Raw genomic sequence first — 18194 nt, 5'->3', positions numbered from 1 at the left:
CTTCTCTGGTATGAAGAATGCTGACGTCTTCCATTTGTTATGTTTTAATTCTATGAAGAGCTTAAAGACATTGTTATGTATATCCCTTGAGGCAGAACCAGGACACTGTTCCAAGGCTGCACTGTTTTTTCTTGGCTGTTTCTCCCTTGACTCTGCATCCCTTCCCTTCCTGGATTAGCAGCTGTTCATATCTGCTCTTTGGAACTCAGTAAGGTCATGGAGGCTGGAGTCTGTTCCCTACAAGCAACCGGGGACATGGAAGGGCTTCTGTGCCCAGGAGCCCAACAGGGTCCTGCTCAGTTTCACTAGGAAACATGTTGATCTATATTTACTGATATGGAAAGAAGATAGGATACTAAAAAGCTGGAGAAGTAATGACCTTATTTTCATATTCAGTAAAGGTATTTTTATGTGCATATGGACAACAATGGCTACTATCTTTGTTTAACTATGTTTTCCAACATTTTCTATAGTGTGCATTGTATTTCTTTTCTGCCATTTAGAATGCTTGAAATTATGCCATAGAATATTTATTTTATGTGAGCTAAAGCTAATTATGTTAGCTGAGCTAAAGAACTATGTATAGGAATTTCTGGGGAGTTGTGGCATTGCAGTATTATACAAGAATGATTTCTGAACTCTGGAAATTTTGGAATTCACTGCCTTTTTTGGTTGTTATAACTTTTTTTAAAACTGGAAACTGGGACTTCCCTGGTGGTCCAGTGGTTAAGACTTTGTGCTCCCAGTGCAGGGGGCTTGAGTTCAGCCCCTGGTCAGAGAACTAGATCCTGCATGCCACAACTAAAAGCCCACATGCCACATCTAAAAGATCCCACATGCCACATCTAAAAATCCCTCATGACTCAACTAAAAAGATCCTGCATGCCACAACTAAAGATCCCTCACGCCGCATCGAAGATCCCGCATGCCGCAACTAAGACCTGGTACAGCCAAATAAATAAATATTTAAAAAAAAAAACCTGGAAACTGTTTTTTTTTTTTTTTTTTTTTTTTTTTTTTTTTTGCGTTATGCGGGCCTCTCACTGTTGTGGCCTCCCCCGTTGCGGAGCACAGGCTCCGGACGCGCAGGCTCAGCGGCCATGGCTCACGGGCCCAGCCGCTCTGCGGCATATGGGATCCTCCCAGACCGGGGCACGAACCCGCATCCCCTGCATCGGCAGGCGGACTCTCAACCACTTGCGCCACCAGGGAGGCCCTGGAAACTGTTTTTTAAAACAATACTGTGACTTAAATTCATTCACTCAATAATAATGTTATTTTTGCCTTGTTACTATTTAAAGTTATACTTTCTTATTTTGATATTTTGTCACCCAGCATTCCAGTGGTGTCTATTTATATTGTATTTCAATCTTCTATTTATTAGGTTGTATCCAAGTTTCCAGAGGGTTTACTTATTTCTAAACTTCTTGGAGAGTTTGAGGTGAGTGTTTTCTTTTTCACCAACCATGTTTTTTTATGGCTTGCTTATGTTTCTCATGATTGATAGAAATTTTGTTGCTATTCCTTGGATCCTCCAAGTCTATGCTCTAGAACTTAAACATCTTGCTTTGCATTTTGGTGGCCTCTTATTTACTAAAAGAGTTAAGAATCTGATTCTTAATAAATACTTCATTATGCATAGGAAGAATATTTTTACTACTATTGTTATATTATTAGAATAAAAATTATTTTTCATGTCTGATAATACTAAGTGTCAGTGGGGATATGGAGAAACAGAATAACTCATACACTGCTTGTGGGACAAAACCCCTTTGGAGAGCATTTTGGCAATATCACTTTACTTGAGGATATGCACCCCTGATGATTCAGGAGTTCTATTAATACTTCTACAGATACACTTTAGAGAAACTCTTAAACGTGCACATGAAGACATACATATGACATGCACATTGCAGCATAGTGAAAAACTGGAAACAAATTAGATGGCTCTCAGTAGGAGAATGGATAAATAAATTGAGATTGACATTTATACAATGGAGTAATATGTAGCAGAGAAAATAAATGAACTAGATTTCATCCATGCAACGTGAATCATTTTTGGAACAATTATGTTTTAGTGAAAAAAATCACATTGCAGAATGATAATTCAGATACTGCCATATACCCAATTTTAAAAAATGGTTAGGTGTGCCAGTCTCTATTTGGAATGCCTTTCTTATAGAAGTTCATTTGTTTTCACAACAGAGTGAGGCACAGAAAAGTAACTTGCCTAAGGGTCAGGTAGCCAATAATGAGGGGAGCCAGGATTTGAAACCCTGGCAGTCTGGCTTTACTATCCTAACTCTTAACTACTATGTCATGAACACTATCATATATTTGTACATATGAACACGGATGTTGTGAGATACTACATAGCATAATGGTTAAGATACATCACCTCTATGTGCTATTTCATAGATGATATGTAAAGTCAGAATAATATTACCTACTTTATAATAGAGTTTTGTCAAGTTTAAATGGCTTAAAATAAAGTAATTAGAACAGTGCCTGCCACATAGTAATTGTTCGATAACTGTTAAAACTCATAGTAGAATAAAAAAAAGAAAACTTAGAAAAGATGCATATCATCCCTCAGTGATGGAGAAAACTTAATTTCACATTGTGAATTTAAAGAAATGAATCTTTTAGAGCCAAAAAGTTTATTTCAAATAGGCCCATGAGAGAAAGCTAAAACAAAGAGTCTTGATGTTTTTTGGATTAACAAGTCAAGTCACTTATCTAAAAATGAAATTACAGAATAAAGTGTAGGGACTTCCCTGGTGGCTCAGTGGTTAAGAATCTGCCTGCCAATTCAGAGGACATGGGTTCGAGCCCCGGGCCGGGAAGATCCCACATGCCTCGGAGCAGCTAAGCCCACGCGCCACAGCTAGTGAGCCTGTGCTCTAGAGCTCGCGAGCCACAACTACTGAGCCTGTGTGCCACAAGTACTGAAGCCTCTGCATCTAGAGCCCATGCAGTGCAGCAAGAGAAGCCACCACAATGAGAAGACCGCATACTGCAACGAAGAGTAGCCCCCACTCGCCACAACTAGAGAAAGCCCACACATAGCAATGAAGACCCAACACAGCCAAAAATAAATAAACAAATAAATAAAAAGAATAAAGTGTAAAATAGAGTAATAAAGTAATAGAACATGACTTAATTGTCACAAAATTTATGGGTAAAAATAAACTTCCTATGCCAGATTCACAACTCAAAGTGAATAGTTTTCTACAACTAACATTTTAGCAAAAGTAGCTTCCTGTAATAAAAATTCATGGAGTTAAGATTAAAAGTTAACAATCTTGGAGAAATTAAAATAACCCTTTTTTTTTTAATAGGATTTGTTTTTATATTGGAGTATAGTTGCTTAACAATGTTGTGTTAGTTTCTGGTGTACAGCAGTGTGATTCAGTTATACATATACATGTATCTGTTCTTTTTCAAATTCTTTTCCCATTTAGGTTATTACAGAATATTGAGCAGAGTTCCCTGTGCTATACAGTAGGTCCTTGTTGGTTATCTATTTTAAATATAGCAGTGTGTACATGTCAATCCCAAACTCCCAATCTGTCCTTCCCCCACCCCGCCTTTCCCCTTGCTAACCATAAGTTAATTCTCTAAGTCTGTGAGTCTGTAAAACAAACCTTTTAATGTTACAGGGAAGCTCTTTGCCCTTCTTAGGAAAAAGACTTCAGCAGAAATTCAACATTATTATTAGAAATATATAATAAGTATAGATTTAATTTAACCTTTATTCTAACTTGTAGTAACACTTACTAACCCTTTATTTATCCAACATGTTATAAAAGCTACCTGTGTGATTTGTCCTCTTGAAATACCTGGGCACCAGTCTGCCATTCTTTCAAGATCCTTCATTAAATTGCTAATTGAAGGGAAGATGGTGCAGTGGCAGCATAGTTTTTGGATCTTCCTGAAGTGCCACATAACAACAGTCAGAGAAACTAGATAGCAAGACAAAAAATCCACAGGCAATACTTATAACAAAATTGGGTAATATATCTCCCATGAATAATTGCTGGAGAGTAATCAGCAGCAGCCACAAGAGCCTCATAATATCAATGTCTGTGCCAGGAGAAAACAGGGAGGCAAGAGAGCCAATGTCTGATGGACCTAGGGACAAAAGAATTGCAAAATAGCCATCAGGTATTCACTAGAGTGTACAACAAGCCATTTTGAAAACAGCAGCTGAAACTGGATGATATTTTGACTTATCTAATAGCAGAGAATGTTTCATGGTAAGAGTTGAGTAGGGCTGGAGCACCATAGCTCCTGTGAATTCTTGAAACTGACCAGCCAGAGCTCCCTTACAGACACGAATGAAAAATTGAGCAGGATACGGACAGTAGAAAAAGAGAAGTCTTAGATGTAAGTAGTATGAAGGGAAAAGAGCCAGGAAATTTCAAAATTAACCTACTGTTTTTTTGTTTTTTTTTTTTTTGCGGAACACAGGCCTCTCACTGCTGTGGCCTCTCCCGCTGCGGAGCACAGGCTCCGGACACGCAGGCTCAGCGGCCATGGCTCACGGGCCCAGCCGCTCCGCAGCAAGTGGGGTCCTCCTGGACCGAGGCACGAACCCATGTCCCCTGCATCGACAGGCAGACTCCCAACCACTGCGCCACCAGGGAAGTCCCCTACTGTATTTTTAAACAGTGTATGAAAACAATGGAAGGAGGAGCTCTGTGAAGCAGAAAGCAATCCAGAATGATGTCCTGTAAGTCAGGAAAATGAATTTCACAATTCAGTGAATTTCAACAGAAGAGGATCAGGGTCAAATTGCATCATTGTCTTAAGAAAAAATGAATAAGGAGCAGAATAACGTATCTACTGACAATAAAAGCATGTCAGAAAGACATGTCCCTAATAAAGATCAAAACTGAAACCTACTTTTTCAAAAATATATGTTAAGAAAGTGATACAAAACATGAAAGAACAACATAAATCTGAATTACACGAATTTGGAAATAAGGTGAACAGTACTCAGGGAAGAATTATAAATAAAAGGAAAAATCATTTCAGAAATGAAGATTAAACTTCAAAGATTACAAGAGCAAAAAATATAACAGCTAATGCCCTAAGAAAAACAGTAGGTAAAAATGAGGAACATTTTGAAAGTCAAAATAAATGAGGGAGGCACTGGGGATCCAGGCATAAAAGGCTCTGTCACTAAGGTTTTTGAAATCTAGTGAGAAACTCAGGCATGCAAATAAATTAAGGTAATATTATGTCTGAGTAGCCTATATTGGAACAATCCTGAAGATAATTATTATAAGTTCTGGACAAAATATGCAAAATCACTCTCTGAAGGTACTAGAAATTGTCCAAAAGTAGGCAGAAACTGGAAAGGAGTCAGCACCTGGAGGAGGGAATGGCACCTTTTTGTTTGCCTGGATTTTGGCCTGATGGCAGGCCCCATACATTGTTTGGAATTGGAGATTGGATAGAAATCAGAAGTTTTACTGGCTTCTGATTTGGAGCTACATAAGCAGCTGAAAAATGAGAGGAGAAATCATGGGATGGAGAGAGCTACAATTCTGCACATAAATTCTGCTCAGATCTCTGACTGTTGAACTACACATGCCTGGGGCAGCCTCAAAGCAGCCTAGTAAGGCTAAAAGAACTGAATCTATTTCAGTTGTTGCCCACCACAGGGAGTCAGAATTTAAGAATTTAAGTCAGAATTTAAGATTAATCAAGTTAACTCCCAGCTAAAACTAAGCAAAAAGCAGTACTCTTAGAAGGACTGTAAAAGATTCCATAGTCTCTACAGCTTACCTATTATGATGTCCAGGATACAAACCAAAATTACTGGATAGATTAAGAAACAAGAACCCATGTTCTTGTTGTGACCCTTGGTGAAGAGAAAAAATAATCAATGGAAACTGATCCCGAGATGATGCAGATATTGAAGTTAGCAAAAATGTTTTAAAGAATTCTTAAAACCACATTAAAAAGAGTGTAAAGCAATATATGTTCACACTAAATGAACAGATAAGAAACCTCAGTGGAGAAAAAGAAATTATAAAGTCAAATGATTTTCTAGAGTTGAAAATAAAATATCTGAAGTAAATTCACTGCAGTGTCTTAAGAACAAATTGGAAATGGCAGAAGAAAGCATCAGTGAACCCCAGAACAGATTGGTAGAAATGATCCAATCTGAAGAACAGAGAGAGAAAATAAATGAAAAAAAATTTTTTTCAAAACAGAATCTGGGAGTTCCCTGGTGGTATAGTGGTTAGGATTTGGTGCTTTCACTGCTGTGGCCCAGGTTCAGTCCGTGATTGGGGAACTGAGAGGTACTGTGAGCCGTGTGGCATGGCCAAAAAAAAAGCAGAATCTGAGAGACCTGTGGGACTATACCAAGTGGCCTGACATATGTGTAATTGTGATGAGAGAAAGATGGTAAGGAGAAAAAATGAAAAGAGAAAAAATTCTTGAGAAAATAATGGTTGAAAATTTTGTAAATTTTATGAAAGAGTTTACAGATTTAAAGAAGCCCAGAAAAGCCCACAAAATGAATACAAAGAAAATCTTACATAGGCACATTGTAGTCAAACTGCAGAAAACGCAAAGTAATTAGAAAATCATACAACTAAAGAAAAATGACACATTGCCATAGAGGGGAACAATGTTAAATATGATGGCTGACCTCTCATTAGGACCAGTAAAGGCTAGAAGACAGTGGAATGACATCTTTAAAGTTTTCAAAAAACCCCCACTCTTTGCCCAATTTTTTATTTCCAGTAGTATATTATCTCGGTAGTATCTTTCAAGAACTTTGAAGAATGAAGGTAAAGTAGAGGTATTTTCAGATAATCAAAAATGGGTAATTAATTGTAAGCAGCCCTGCATTATAGGAAATTCTAAAGAATATTCTTCAGGCTGAAGGAAATGATGCCAGATTGTATTTGAATCTATAGGAAGGATTGAAGAACACAGGAAATGGTAAATGTGTGGGTATATATCAAAGACTTTAAAAAAAATCAATTAAGTATATGATTGTTTAAAACAAAAATTATAACACTTTATAATTGGGTTTGTAACATGTAGATGTAATATTTGTGAAAACCATAGCATAATGAGTGGAGGGGCAGTACATGGAACTATAGTTTGCAAGGTTCTTGTGTTTTATGTGAAGCAGTACAGTAAGACTGAAAAGTTAAGGATGTATAGAACAATAAATAATTCAGAGTTAGCTATAAAGCCAATAGATAAATTAAAATGGAATTGTATAAAAATACTCAGTAAACTCAAAGGAAGACAGGGTTTACTGTTCAGCTGTTTTGCTTGAAGGACAACAAAGGAACAGAATTTGAGAGAAACAAAATACAAATGGGATTAGCAGAAATTAAATAGCAAAAATGTTAGCTGTATAGGAGAAAATATTTGCAAACAATGTGAACAACAAGAGCTCAGTTGCCAAAATATACAAACAGCTCATACAGCTCATTATAAAAAAAACAAACAACCCAATCAAAAAATGGGCAGAAAACCTAAATAGACATTTCTCCAAAGAAGACATACAGAGGGCCAACAGACACATGAAAAGATGCTCAACATTGCTAATTATTAGAGAAATGCAAATGCAATAAGGGATCACCTCACACCAGTCAGAATGGCAATCATCAAAAAGTCTACAAATAATAAATGCTGGAGAGGGTGTGGAGAAAAGGTAACACTCCTGCACTGTTGGTGGGAATGTAAATTGGTACAGCCACTATTGAGAAACAGTATGGAGGTTCCTTAAAAAACTAAAAATGGAGCTACCATATGACCCAGCAATCCCACTCCTGGGCATATATCTGGAGAAAATCATAATTCAAAAAGATAGATGCACCCCAGTGTTCATTGTAGCACTGTTTACAATAGCCAAGACATGGAAGCAACCTAAGTGTCCATCAACAGATGAATAAAAAAGATGTGGTATATATATATATAATGGAATATTACTCAGCCATAAAAAAGAACAAAATAATGCCATTTGCAGTAACATGGATAGACCTGGAGGTTATCATACCAAGTGAAGTAAGTCAGAGAAAGACAAATATCGTATGATAACACTTATCTGTGGAATCTAAAGAATGATACAAATGAACTTATTTACAAATCAGAAACAGACTCACAGACATAGATTACATAGTTTACCAAAGGGGAAAGGGAGGGAGGGATAAATTAGGGGTTTGGGATTAACAGACACACATTAATATATATAAAATAGGTAAACAACAAGGACCTACTGTATAGCACAGGAAACTATGTTCAATATCTTGTAATAACCTATAAGGAAAAGAATCTGAAAAATATATATGTATATAAACTGAATCATTTTGCTGTACACCTGAACACAACATTGTAAACACAACATTGTAAACCAACTATACTTCAATTTAAAAAATGGTATCTGTAAGTCCAATTATATTAATAATTTCACAAATGTAGTGGAGTATATATTACAATTAATGAAGTTATGAGATGGAATGAAAAAGAAAGATGCAACTAAATGCTGTCCACATGAAATACGTTGTTAGTAAAAAGATACAGATTGGTTGAAAGTAAAAGATGAAAAATATATATCATACATACAGTAAGCATAAAAGAATCGAAGTGACTAAAAAAAATCAGGTAAAGTCAGAATTCTAGGCAAAATGTATTATCAGAGATAGAGGGACATTTCATAAGGGTAAATGGTTAATTAGGAAGACACAGCAGTCAAATGTGTATTCACCTAATAGTGCTTTAAGATAAATGATCTAAAAGTTGACAGAATTAATTATGATTTAACTCCACAATTATAGGGGTTTTCTCTTTCTGACATTTAATAAAATAGTCAAAAAAAATGAATAAGGACATAGAAAATCTGAACCACACTCTCTACCATCATGATCTGTTTGACTTTTATAGAACACTGTACCAACAACTGCAGAATACACATTCTGTTCAGGTACACATGGAACATTTGCCAAGATGGACCATGTAGTTGGCCATGGAATAAGTCTCAACAAATTTCAAAATACTGAAATCTTACAGAGTATGTTCTTTAAGATGGAATTAAATTACAAATCAATACAATGAATTACCTAAGAATTAACCCTCCAGATAATTTGGAAATTAAACAGTTTTCTTCTAAATAACTTATTTTTTTTAATTGAAGTATAGTTGATTTACAATGTTGTGTTAGTGTCTGGGTGTACAGCAAAGTCATTCAGTTATACATATATATGTGTACTTTTTCATACTCTTTTGCATTATGGTTTATTACAGGATATTGAATGTAGCTAAATAACTTATTAAAGACAGAATCACAAGGGAAATTTGAAAATATTTCCAATTGAAAATGAAAATATAACATGTCAAAAATTGTGAGATGCAGCTAAAACAGTGCTCAAAGAGAAATTTATAGCTCTAAAATGCCTAAATTAGAAGAAAAGGAAGGTATAAAATCATCATTGACCTGAAGGTCTACCTTAAGAAGTCTAGAAAAGGGAGGAGCGAAGTAAAGTCAAAATAGTAGGAGAAAAGAAATAATAAAGTCAAGAATAGACATTAATAAAATAGCAACAATTAACAAAGCCAAATATTGATTCTTTGTAAGATCACCAAAACTGATAAACCATTAACTAGTTAAATTAGAAAAAAAGAGAGGACACAAACACCAATATCAGGAAAGATATTATATCGTTATAAGTTATACAGATACTAAAAGGACAATAAGGAAATATTATGAACAACTGTGCCTATCATTTGACAACTCAGATGGAATGGACAAATTCCTCAAAAGACACAAATTACCCAACTGAGGCAAGATGAAATAGAAAATCTGAATATCCCTGTAAGTATCAAGAAATGGATTTTTGTTATTTAAAAAAAACAAAAGAAAGCAAAACACCTCTCCACAAAAGAAGGGAGAAGAAGAAAAAACTCCAGGCCCATATGGTTTTATTGGTGAATTCTGTCAAACTTTTAAGGAGGAAATTATATTAATCATACATTGTTTCTTTCATAAAATAGAATGAGTTGGGGACTATTTTCTATGAATACATTATCCTGCTACCAAAACTTGACATAGACATTACCAAAAAACCCAATTAGATCATGTTTATCATAACATAGGATAAAAAATATTACAAAATAATAGTAAACTGAATCCAGCAATATGTGAACAAGAGGGTATTTTCTCCCAGCAATACAGGTTGGAGTAACATTTCAAAAGGAATTAACATAATTCACCATGTTAACAGAATAAGGAAGAAAACCATATGATCATTTTAGTAGATGCAGAAAAAGAATTACCAAAATTTAATACCCATTTGTAATCAAAACTCTCAGAAAAGTAGGAATAGAACTGAACTTCCTCAACCTGGTAAAGGATAGCTATGAAAAACCTATACTTGTCATACTTAATAGTAAAACACTGGACACTTTCCCCCTAAAATCAGGGCTACCATGTCCATTCGCATGGCTTTAATTCAGTGCTGTACTGGAGGTCCTAGACAGTGTAATAAAATAAGAAAAAAATAGGCACAAAAACTTGAAGTAGTGAAACTGTCATTATTTGTAGAAAACATGATTATCTACATAAATGTACTAAGGAATCCATGAAATGCTATTAGAACTAATAAGTGAATTTATTAAGGCCAAAGTTAAGAATATAAAAAAGTTGTCTATTATATAGATTAATAATAAAAATAATATAATATAGATTAATATAAAAATATGTTATATTTCCATATGGAGGCAGCAAACAATTGGAAAATGAAAATTTTAAAATTCTATTTACAGTAGTGTCAAATTACTTGAAAATAAGTCTAACAAAGAAACATAAGACATCTGTACTGAAAAATACTAACATTGCTTAGAGAAATTAAAGAAGACTAAATGGAGAGCTGTAACATTCATGGGTAAGAAGTTCAGTATTGTTATTAATCTATAGATTCAGTATTGTCCCCATCATAATTCTTGTAGGCTATTTGTAAATACTGACAAATCCCTAAGTTCGTCATATATGAGAGTACATAAGGAGTTCAGTTCTTATGCACTCAAGTGATTTTTGATGGAGATGCCAAAGGAATTCAATGGGGACAGGAAAATCTTTTCAACAAATGATGCTGGAACAACTACTTATGTGGGGAAAAAAATGAATCTCAACCCCAACCTCACACCATGTACAAAAATTAGAGATATATCATAGACATAAATGGGAAAAATTCAAAATTAAGCTTCTAGAAGAAAACTTTGTTTACAATCTGGGGATATTTAAGAGTTTCTTAGGATGTAGAAAGCAATAATCATTTAAAAGAAAATTGATAATGAGACTTTATCAAAATTTTACTATTTAGGAGACTCCATTTAAAAATTAAAAGGCAGACTACAGACTGGGAAGAAATATTTACAATCATACATCTGAAAAAGGACTCATATCTGGAATACATAGAGAACCTTCTATATCTCCATTACAGAAAGCCAAACAACTCCATTAAAAAAAGATTTGAACAGGGCCTCCCTGGTGGCGCAAGTGGTTGAGAGTCCGCCTGCCGATGCAGGGGATGCGGGTTCGTGCCCCGGTCTGGGAGGATCCCATATGCCGCAGAGCGGCTGGGCCCGTGAGCCATGGCCGCTGAGCCTGCGCGTCCGGAGCCTGCGCGTCCGGAGCCTGTGCTCCGCAGCGGGGGAGGCCACAGCAGTGAGAGGCCCGCATACCGCAAAAAAAAAAAAAAAAAAAAAAAAGATTTGAACAGACACTTCACAAGTGTAGATGTATGAGTGATTAAAACACAAATGCTAGTAAACTCATACATTTTTGGTTCAAGTATAAAATGGTACTACTGTGGAAAATGTTCTGACAGTTTGTTATAAAATAAATGTATATTTACTCTTTGATCCAGAATTATACTCTTTGATCCAGAATTATTTATTCAAGAGAAATCAAAGCCTCTGTCCCCCCAAAAGACTTGTACAATAATATTTGTAACAGCTTTATGCTTAATAGCCACAACTGGAGACAACTCTATTATTTATTAGTATGAAAATGAATAAAGAAATTGTGGTATATTCTTACAATGAAATACTATTCAGCATTAAAAATAAATCAACTACTGATAGATGAACCAACATGGATGAATTTGAGAGACGCTTGCTGCTGAACAGAAGAGTATACAGTGTAGGATACCTTCTATTTGAATTGCTAGGATAGCCAAAGCCAATTTATGGTGGAAAAAGAGAGTTGTTTTTCTCTGGGAAGAAAGAACTTGCTGAGTGATGGAAATGTTTTATATCTTAAATGTGAGTTTGCGGCACACAGTGTACATTTATCAAAGCTAATTGAATGATAAACTTAAGTTTTATACATTTCAGTGTATGCAAATTTTATGTTTAAAAAACTAACAGATATTGAACTCAGTTAATTATGTGCATACTGACATATTTAGGGGTTGAGAGTACTGATGTCTGCAGCTCATGTTGAAATGCATAAAAAAGGTAAGATGGTTTGGTAGGTAGATGGCTATATAGATGATAAAGGAAATATAACAGAATACTAATAATTATATAATCTAGGTGGCAGATGTTCACTGTCCAAGTCTTTCACCTTTTCCTGTGTTTAAAAATTTTCATAAGAAAATACTAGGAAAAAATGAACAAGAAAGATTGAAGCGAAAGTAACAGGCATTGAAAACAGGCAGAGAAGAGCCAACGTATGAAATAAAACCAATGATGGAACAGAACAAATGTTGAAAACTATAATTTGAGTGAACTTTACTGAAATGGAAGACTTGACATTATATATTGAAAGAACGCACTGCATACCTGAGAATATCAACCCAGAATGACAAACAAAATGCCAAATTATTGGACTTAAAGAAAAAAATAATCCTTTGAACAAATGAACAAGTGACTTATAAAGGAGACAAAATTAGGTTATAGGACATTTTCATTGTTCTTCTAAACACTCTCATGTTTAGAAGAAAAGGGATTTAAAAAATAACATTTTAAACACTCAAGGAAAAAAAATGTGAGCCAAGGATTTTATGGCTAGCAAAATTGACTTTCAACTATACAGACGTAGACAAGCTATTGCCGCCATGCAAGAATTGAAGAACCATTGTTCCCATGAGACCTCAAGGAGTCTACTGAAGAATGAACTTCAGGTAACCAAAATCACTTGAGGGACAGCAACAAAAGAACTGAACATGAGCGCCACTTATAAAACTAAGACCAAATGAGGGTTAGAAAGAAGAGAATATAGTATATAATGGCTATATACTCTGACAATATAAAGGACAATTACACAAAATGGTAGAAAGAGAAGGGGTGAGCATAGGAAAAAAATGTAAACTGCTTTTATTAATTATACTGGTGATGGTAATGTGAGTACTGTTTTTCTGAGACTATTGAGTAATGTGATATAGAGCAGCAGTCCCCAACCTTTTTGGCACCAAGGACCAGGTTTGTGGAAGACAGTTTTTCCACAGATGGGGGGTGGGCATGGTTCAGGCAGTAATGTGAGCAGTGGGGAGCAGCAGATGAAGCTTCGCTCGCTCGCCCGCCGCTAACCTCCTGCTGTGCGGCCCTCTTCCTAACAGGCCGCAGACCAGTACCAGTATGCCACCTGGGGGTTGGGCACCCCTGATATAGAGCATATTAATACTTATGGGATATATGGGGGTAATTATGAGATAATTTTAATTGTATGTACAAGGATTTCTAATTGCATAAATTGAACCTGGAACATCTTACCATTCCAGACCAGCAAGGACTATTAAAGACTAGGTTCACATTAGAAGGGCTTAGGAATCCATGTGAAGTGTTGTTTCAGGTTTCAATAAGGATAATAATTGCAGTGGTTTGAAGCCCATCAAATATGTTTAATTCTATGAGTTCATATGATATTAAAAACTAATCGGTGGGCTTCCCTGGTGGCGCAGTGGTTAAGAATCCACCTGCCAATGCACGGGACATGGGTTCAACCCCTGGTCCGGGAAGATCCCACATGCTGCGGAGCAACTAAGCCTGTGAGCCACAACTACTGAGCCCACGTGCTGCAACTGCTGGGCCTGCGTGCCTAGAGCCCGTGCTCCTCAACAAGAGAAGCCACCACAATGAGAAGCCCGCGCACCGCAACAAAGAGTAGCCCCTGCCAAACAAACAAACAAATAAATAAAACAAACAAAAACAAAACTAATTGGTTATCATGGAAGATGATAGAGAACCAATTCATTACCTTAGAAAATGGTAAATAAAGAGAAAGAGCCAGTCACTTACCTCACTTTCCTGAATGAACTGGTAGGACTGGTTAACCAAATAGCAGATGAGGGGAGCATATCTCTATAAAATATCCCAACTAAATAACAAAAAAGAATTTATAGAATTAGAATATCACTATGTTAAGCCTCTCAATAAAATAGTAGATCAGGCATCGACCAGTAATAGCTCCTAACAACACCAAGAGAAGAAAAAAAACGACAACCAGACATTATATGTGCCTCTTTTTAGAACATGGCATCACCAATAGTCTTGTCATAGGGGTGGAGCATGAGTCTGATCAAGCTGCTGGGTCCAGCTGCCAATTTGCAGAAAATAAAGTGTTTGCACTACAAGCGTATCATCTACGAAATCTACTCCATGAGGAAATGAAATCATGTAATAGGATATATACATATATTTGAAGGCATAAATATAAACTCTAAGGAAAAAATAAAACAACCAAAATGGATTGGAGATGGAAGAGAAGTAAGAGAGTGGGAATAGAAATACACCAATTACTTTCTTGCTTATGGTTGGGAGTATATAAAGAAGATAGCATAACAAAGGACCTAGGGCAGTGTGTCTGACATATCAATGGATGGACCAAACTAACTTACTAAAAGAAACTGCTTCTGAGATAGGATTACTCAACTGTGTTTCATATAAGGGTTTGGAATTACCTCCGTATTAACTCATAAAAAATACAACAGGTGTAATCTATTATGTTGAAGCATGATGAATGTTCAAGTTTTGACAGTTTCTGGAAAGTTTCACAAGAATCTGCTGGTGATGGTTTGCACAAGAAACTAGTAGTAATGGTTACCTCCAAGGAGGTGATCTCCTGGTCAACTGAGGGATAGGAGTGGGCTGGAGACTTAGTTTTTGCTGTGTACCTTTTTAAAACTTCTGAATATCACTTATTCAAAAAAATGATAACTTACATTAAAAAGAATCCTTCCCAACCTAGTCATGTGTTCAGCTGAATTGCACATTCATAGTACTGGGCACTTACCGAGAAGGTAAAGAAACCATTAGAGACTTATGAACGTAAAAAGAAAAGAAACCATAATGTGTAATGTACAAAGAAGTAAGTAGAAGTACCAAATCTAATTCACCACCACCCTTCTTCTGTCCTCTACCAGTTCTTTCTCTCTTGGGATATCTGTGATTGGCTATAGATGTGATACTAATGACTCTTTAAACTGTGACTTGACTGACGCTGGGCCCCATTTTTACAAGTGTCCTGGGAGAAGTCAATAAAGAGTTGAGTTGGGTCTCAGAGCATTACACCAACAAGAAGTATGCCCTGCAGAAATCCCACCCTTTGTCAAGGGTCAATCCTTTAGAACTGTTTGCCCTCTGTGTTCCTGTTGATCTTCCCCAAGGTGCTTAAGTCAGAGCAGGGATTTATTTCCTACTAACACCTAGTCAAGAGGAAGAGAGCAAGAACTATGGTTAGCTCAACTGCTTTACCTTGGTTATGGAGACAAAAGTTTAAGAATTCAGACATTTTAATGGGACGTCTTTATTAACAAGGGCAAACTTACCAATTCACTGTGCAGTTTAAACCAAACATACTTGTTATCTATCTTATATATATTCTCTTCTATCTGTATTTGGTATAGTTCTTCTTCTTTTCCAAGGCGAGAAAATCAGACAGTTATAGGAAATACATTGATACCTGCCTATTTATCCCAACTTCCAGGGTGAAATAATAAACAAAATTTTTAAGGAAATGTTTGAAAATAGTATTTTATTGCATGTGGAAAGTGGTAGTGAATATTCCTTCTCTGAAAATAGAGATATGTCAAGTTTTATTATGATTTTTGTATTTTGTGTGTTCCCCTCTTTTTTAAAAAAGACTTTTTACTTTATAATCAGACATTGTGAAAAATGAGAGGTCAAAATGTCCCTTAATTTTCTTTTCAATTTAACATATGCTGTAAAAGGAACTTGAAATTGGCCTAGAAGTTTATGGTGAGGGATTATAGGTCTCTTGGTTTGTATTATACTTGCACGGAAGCAAGGGTTTGTTGTAATGCCTGAGTTAATGCACCCTTACAAATTTAGTTTGGCTAAGTCCAAATTAAAGCATTGTCCATGGGCATCTGTATATGTTATATTCTTGTTTTGTTTTTGTTTTTATTTTTGTTTTGGTGACAGGTAATTTTTAAAGAGCAACTTTCACCCAAAAAACTGGGCTTCTTAAATGTGACCGAGCTTGTTGGAGCTCTTAGTGACATTCTCCATGTTGAGTTCAGGGAAGGAGAACAAGACTTGCTGGTGTTTGATGCTGATATGAAGCCTCTACCACCTGGTGAGTTGAATTACAATATGATGCAAACCTGGTTTTTAATTATCTCTGTAAGAACAAGAAAAAAGAAAGCACTGGCTGTATAAATAGGCATTATTGTAACCACATCAACCAAACAGATCACACATTAGCCTTGAAAATGTTTTGTATATAATGACCTCCTTTCTGGTGATATATGTTGCAATGAGGTGACTGTATTAAATCTGAGTTTTTTAAGTTTACTTTCTTCATTGTCCAGATTTTTTAATAATTCTGAAGAAATAAATTTTCTGAAATGGTGTTCCGAGGGGGAAGCACTAGATAGTTCAGTGGTTCTTAACTCTGTTTAGAAATATATGGAGGTTCTTAGAAATATGTGGATGTTCAGAATAAATGGGTGTGCATTGAGACTCAGCAGTTGTAATTTAAAAAAAATAACATTTTACTTTGAGATAATTTTAGGTTTATAGAAAAGTTGCAAAGATAGTACAGAGTTCTCATATGCCCTTCATCCAGTTTCCCCCTAATTTTAACATCTTACATTACCATGATATATTTATCAAAACTAAGGAATTAACATTGGTACATTGCTATTTACTAAACTCCAGATTCTATTCCGATTTTATCAGTTTTGTTCTTTTTCTGTTTCTGGATCTACTCCAGGATATCACATTGCGTTTAGGGCACTTGACTCTTGTTTTTGTTTGGCTTAGTGGTTTTTTTCTTTTGCAGTTTTTATTGAGGTTATTGTAGAGTCACTTTCAGTTATTAAGAACGAATACAGAGAGATCCCATATACTCTTCCCTCAGTTCCCTTAATGGTAATGTCTTGCCATCTATAGTACAGTATGATACTTATATTTTTATAAGTTTCTACAAGTGGCTAAAGTGGACAGCTGTGGTTTTTTTTTTTTTACAAAATGGAAATGTATCTTTGTTGATTTTTCTGATTAAAATAACTTGCATTCATTCTAAAAAATTCAGATAGCACAGATGAGTAAAAAGTTGAAAGTGAATATTTCTCTACATTTTACTCCCACCAAAAATGCCATTAGAATTTTTATATAGCCTTCCAGACTTTTAAAAATGTATATGTGAGCCTAGCTGCACTTAGAAAAAAATTACAAAAGCAGTATTTGCTTGTTTAAACAATTCTAGCAATGCAGAGGTAGTAACTAGTAGTAATAGTTTTTTTTTTTTTTTTTTTTTTTTTTTTTTTTGCGGTATGCGGGCCTCTCACTGTTGTGGCCTCTCCCGTTGCGGAGCACAGGCTCCGGATGCGCAGGCCCAGCGGCCATGGCTCACGGGCCCAGCCGCTCCGCGGCATATGGGATCCTCCCAGACCGGGGCACGAACCCGTATCCCCTGCATCGGCAGGCGGACTCTTAACCACTGCGCCACCAGGGAGACCCAGTAATAGTTTTAGTGGGTTTTTTTCTGGACCTCTTCTCTATAATTATTTATCATATGTATAATTTTCTTCCACAAAACAGTATTGTATAAACATTATATAAGTCCTTGCTTTTTTTTTTTTTTTTTTAAATTATTTATTTATTTATTTATTTATGGCTGTGTTGGGTCTTCGTTTCTGTGCGAGGGCTTTCTCCAGTTGTGGCAAGTGGGGGCCACTCCTCATCGCGGT

At 35.8% G+C, this 18194-nt stretch overlaps 1 protein-coding gene across 1 annotated transcript in view; it reads left to right on the top strand.

Moving 5' to 3' along the window:
• TDRD5 (tudor domain containing 5) overlaps window positions 1–18194 on the top strand; it is an 89450-nt gene that overhangs the window by 30365 nt on the left and 40891 nt on the right. The window contains exons 6-7 of the mRNA XM_060088537.1: window positions 1385–1441; window positions 16423–16576. Coding sequence (XP_059944520.1) covers window positions 1385–1441; window positions 16423–16576 — 211 coding nt within the window. The remainder of the gene's footprint in view (window positions 1–1384; window positions 1442–16422; window positions 16577–18194) is intronic.

Source organism: Mesoplodon densirostris, chromosome 2 (genome assembly GCF_025265405.1).
Source record: "Mesoplodon densirostris isolate mMesDen1 chromosome 2, mMesDen1 primary haplotype, whole genome shotgun sequence".
NCBI lineage: Eukaryota > Metazoa > Chordata > Mammalia > Artiodactyla > Ziphiidae > Mesoplodon > Mesoplodon densirostris.
Note: the sequence above shows the minus strand (reverse complement) of the source record. Positions and strands in the feature narration are given on the sequence as shown.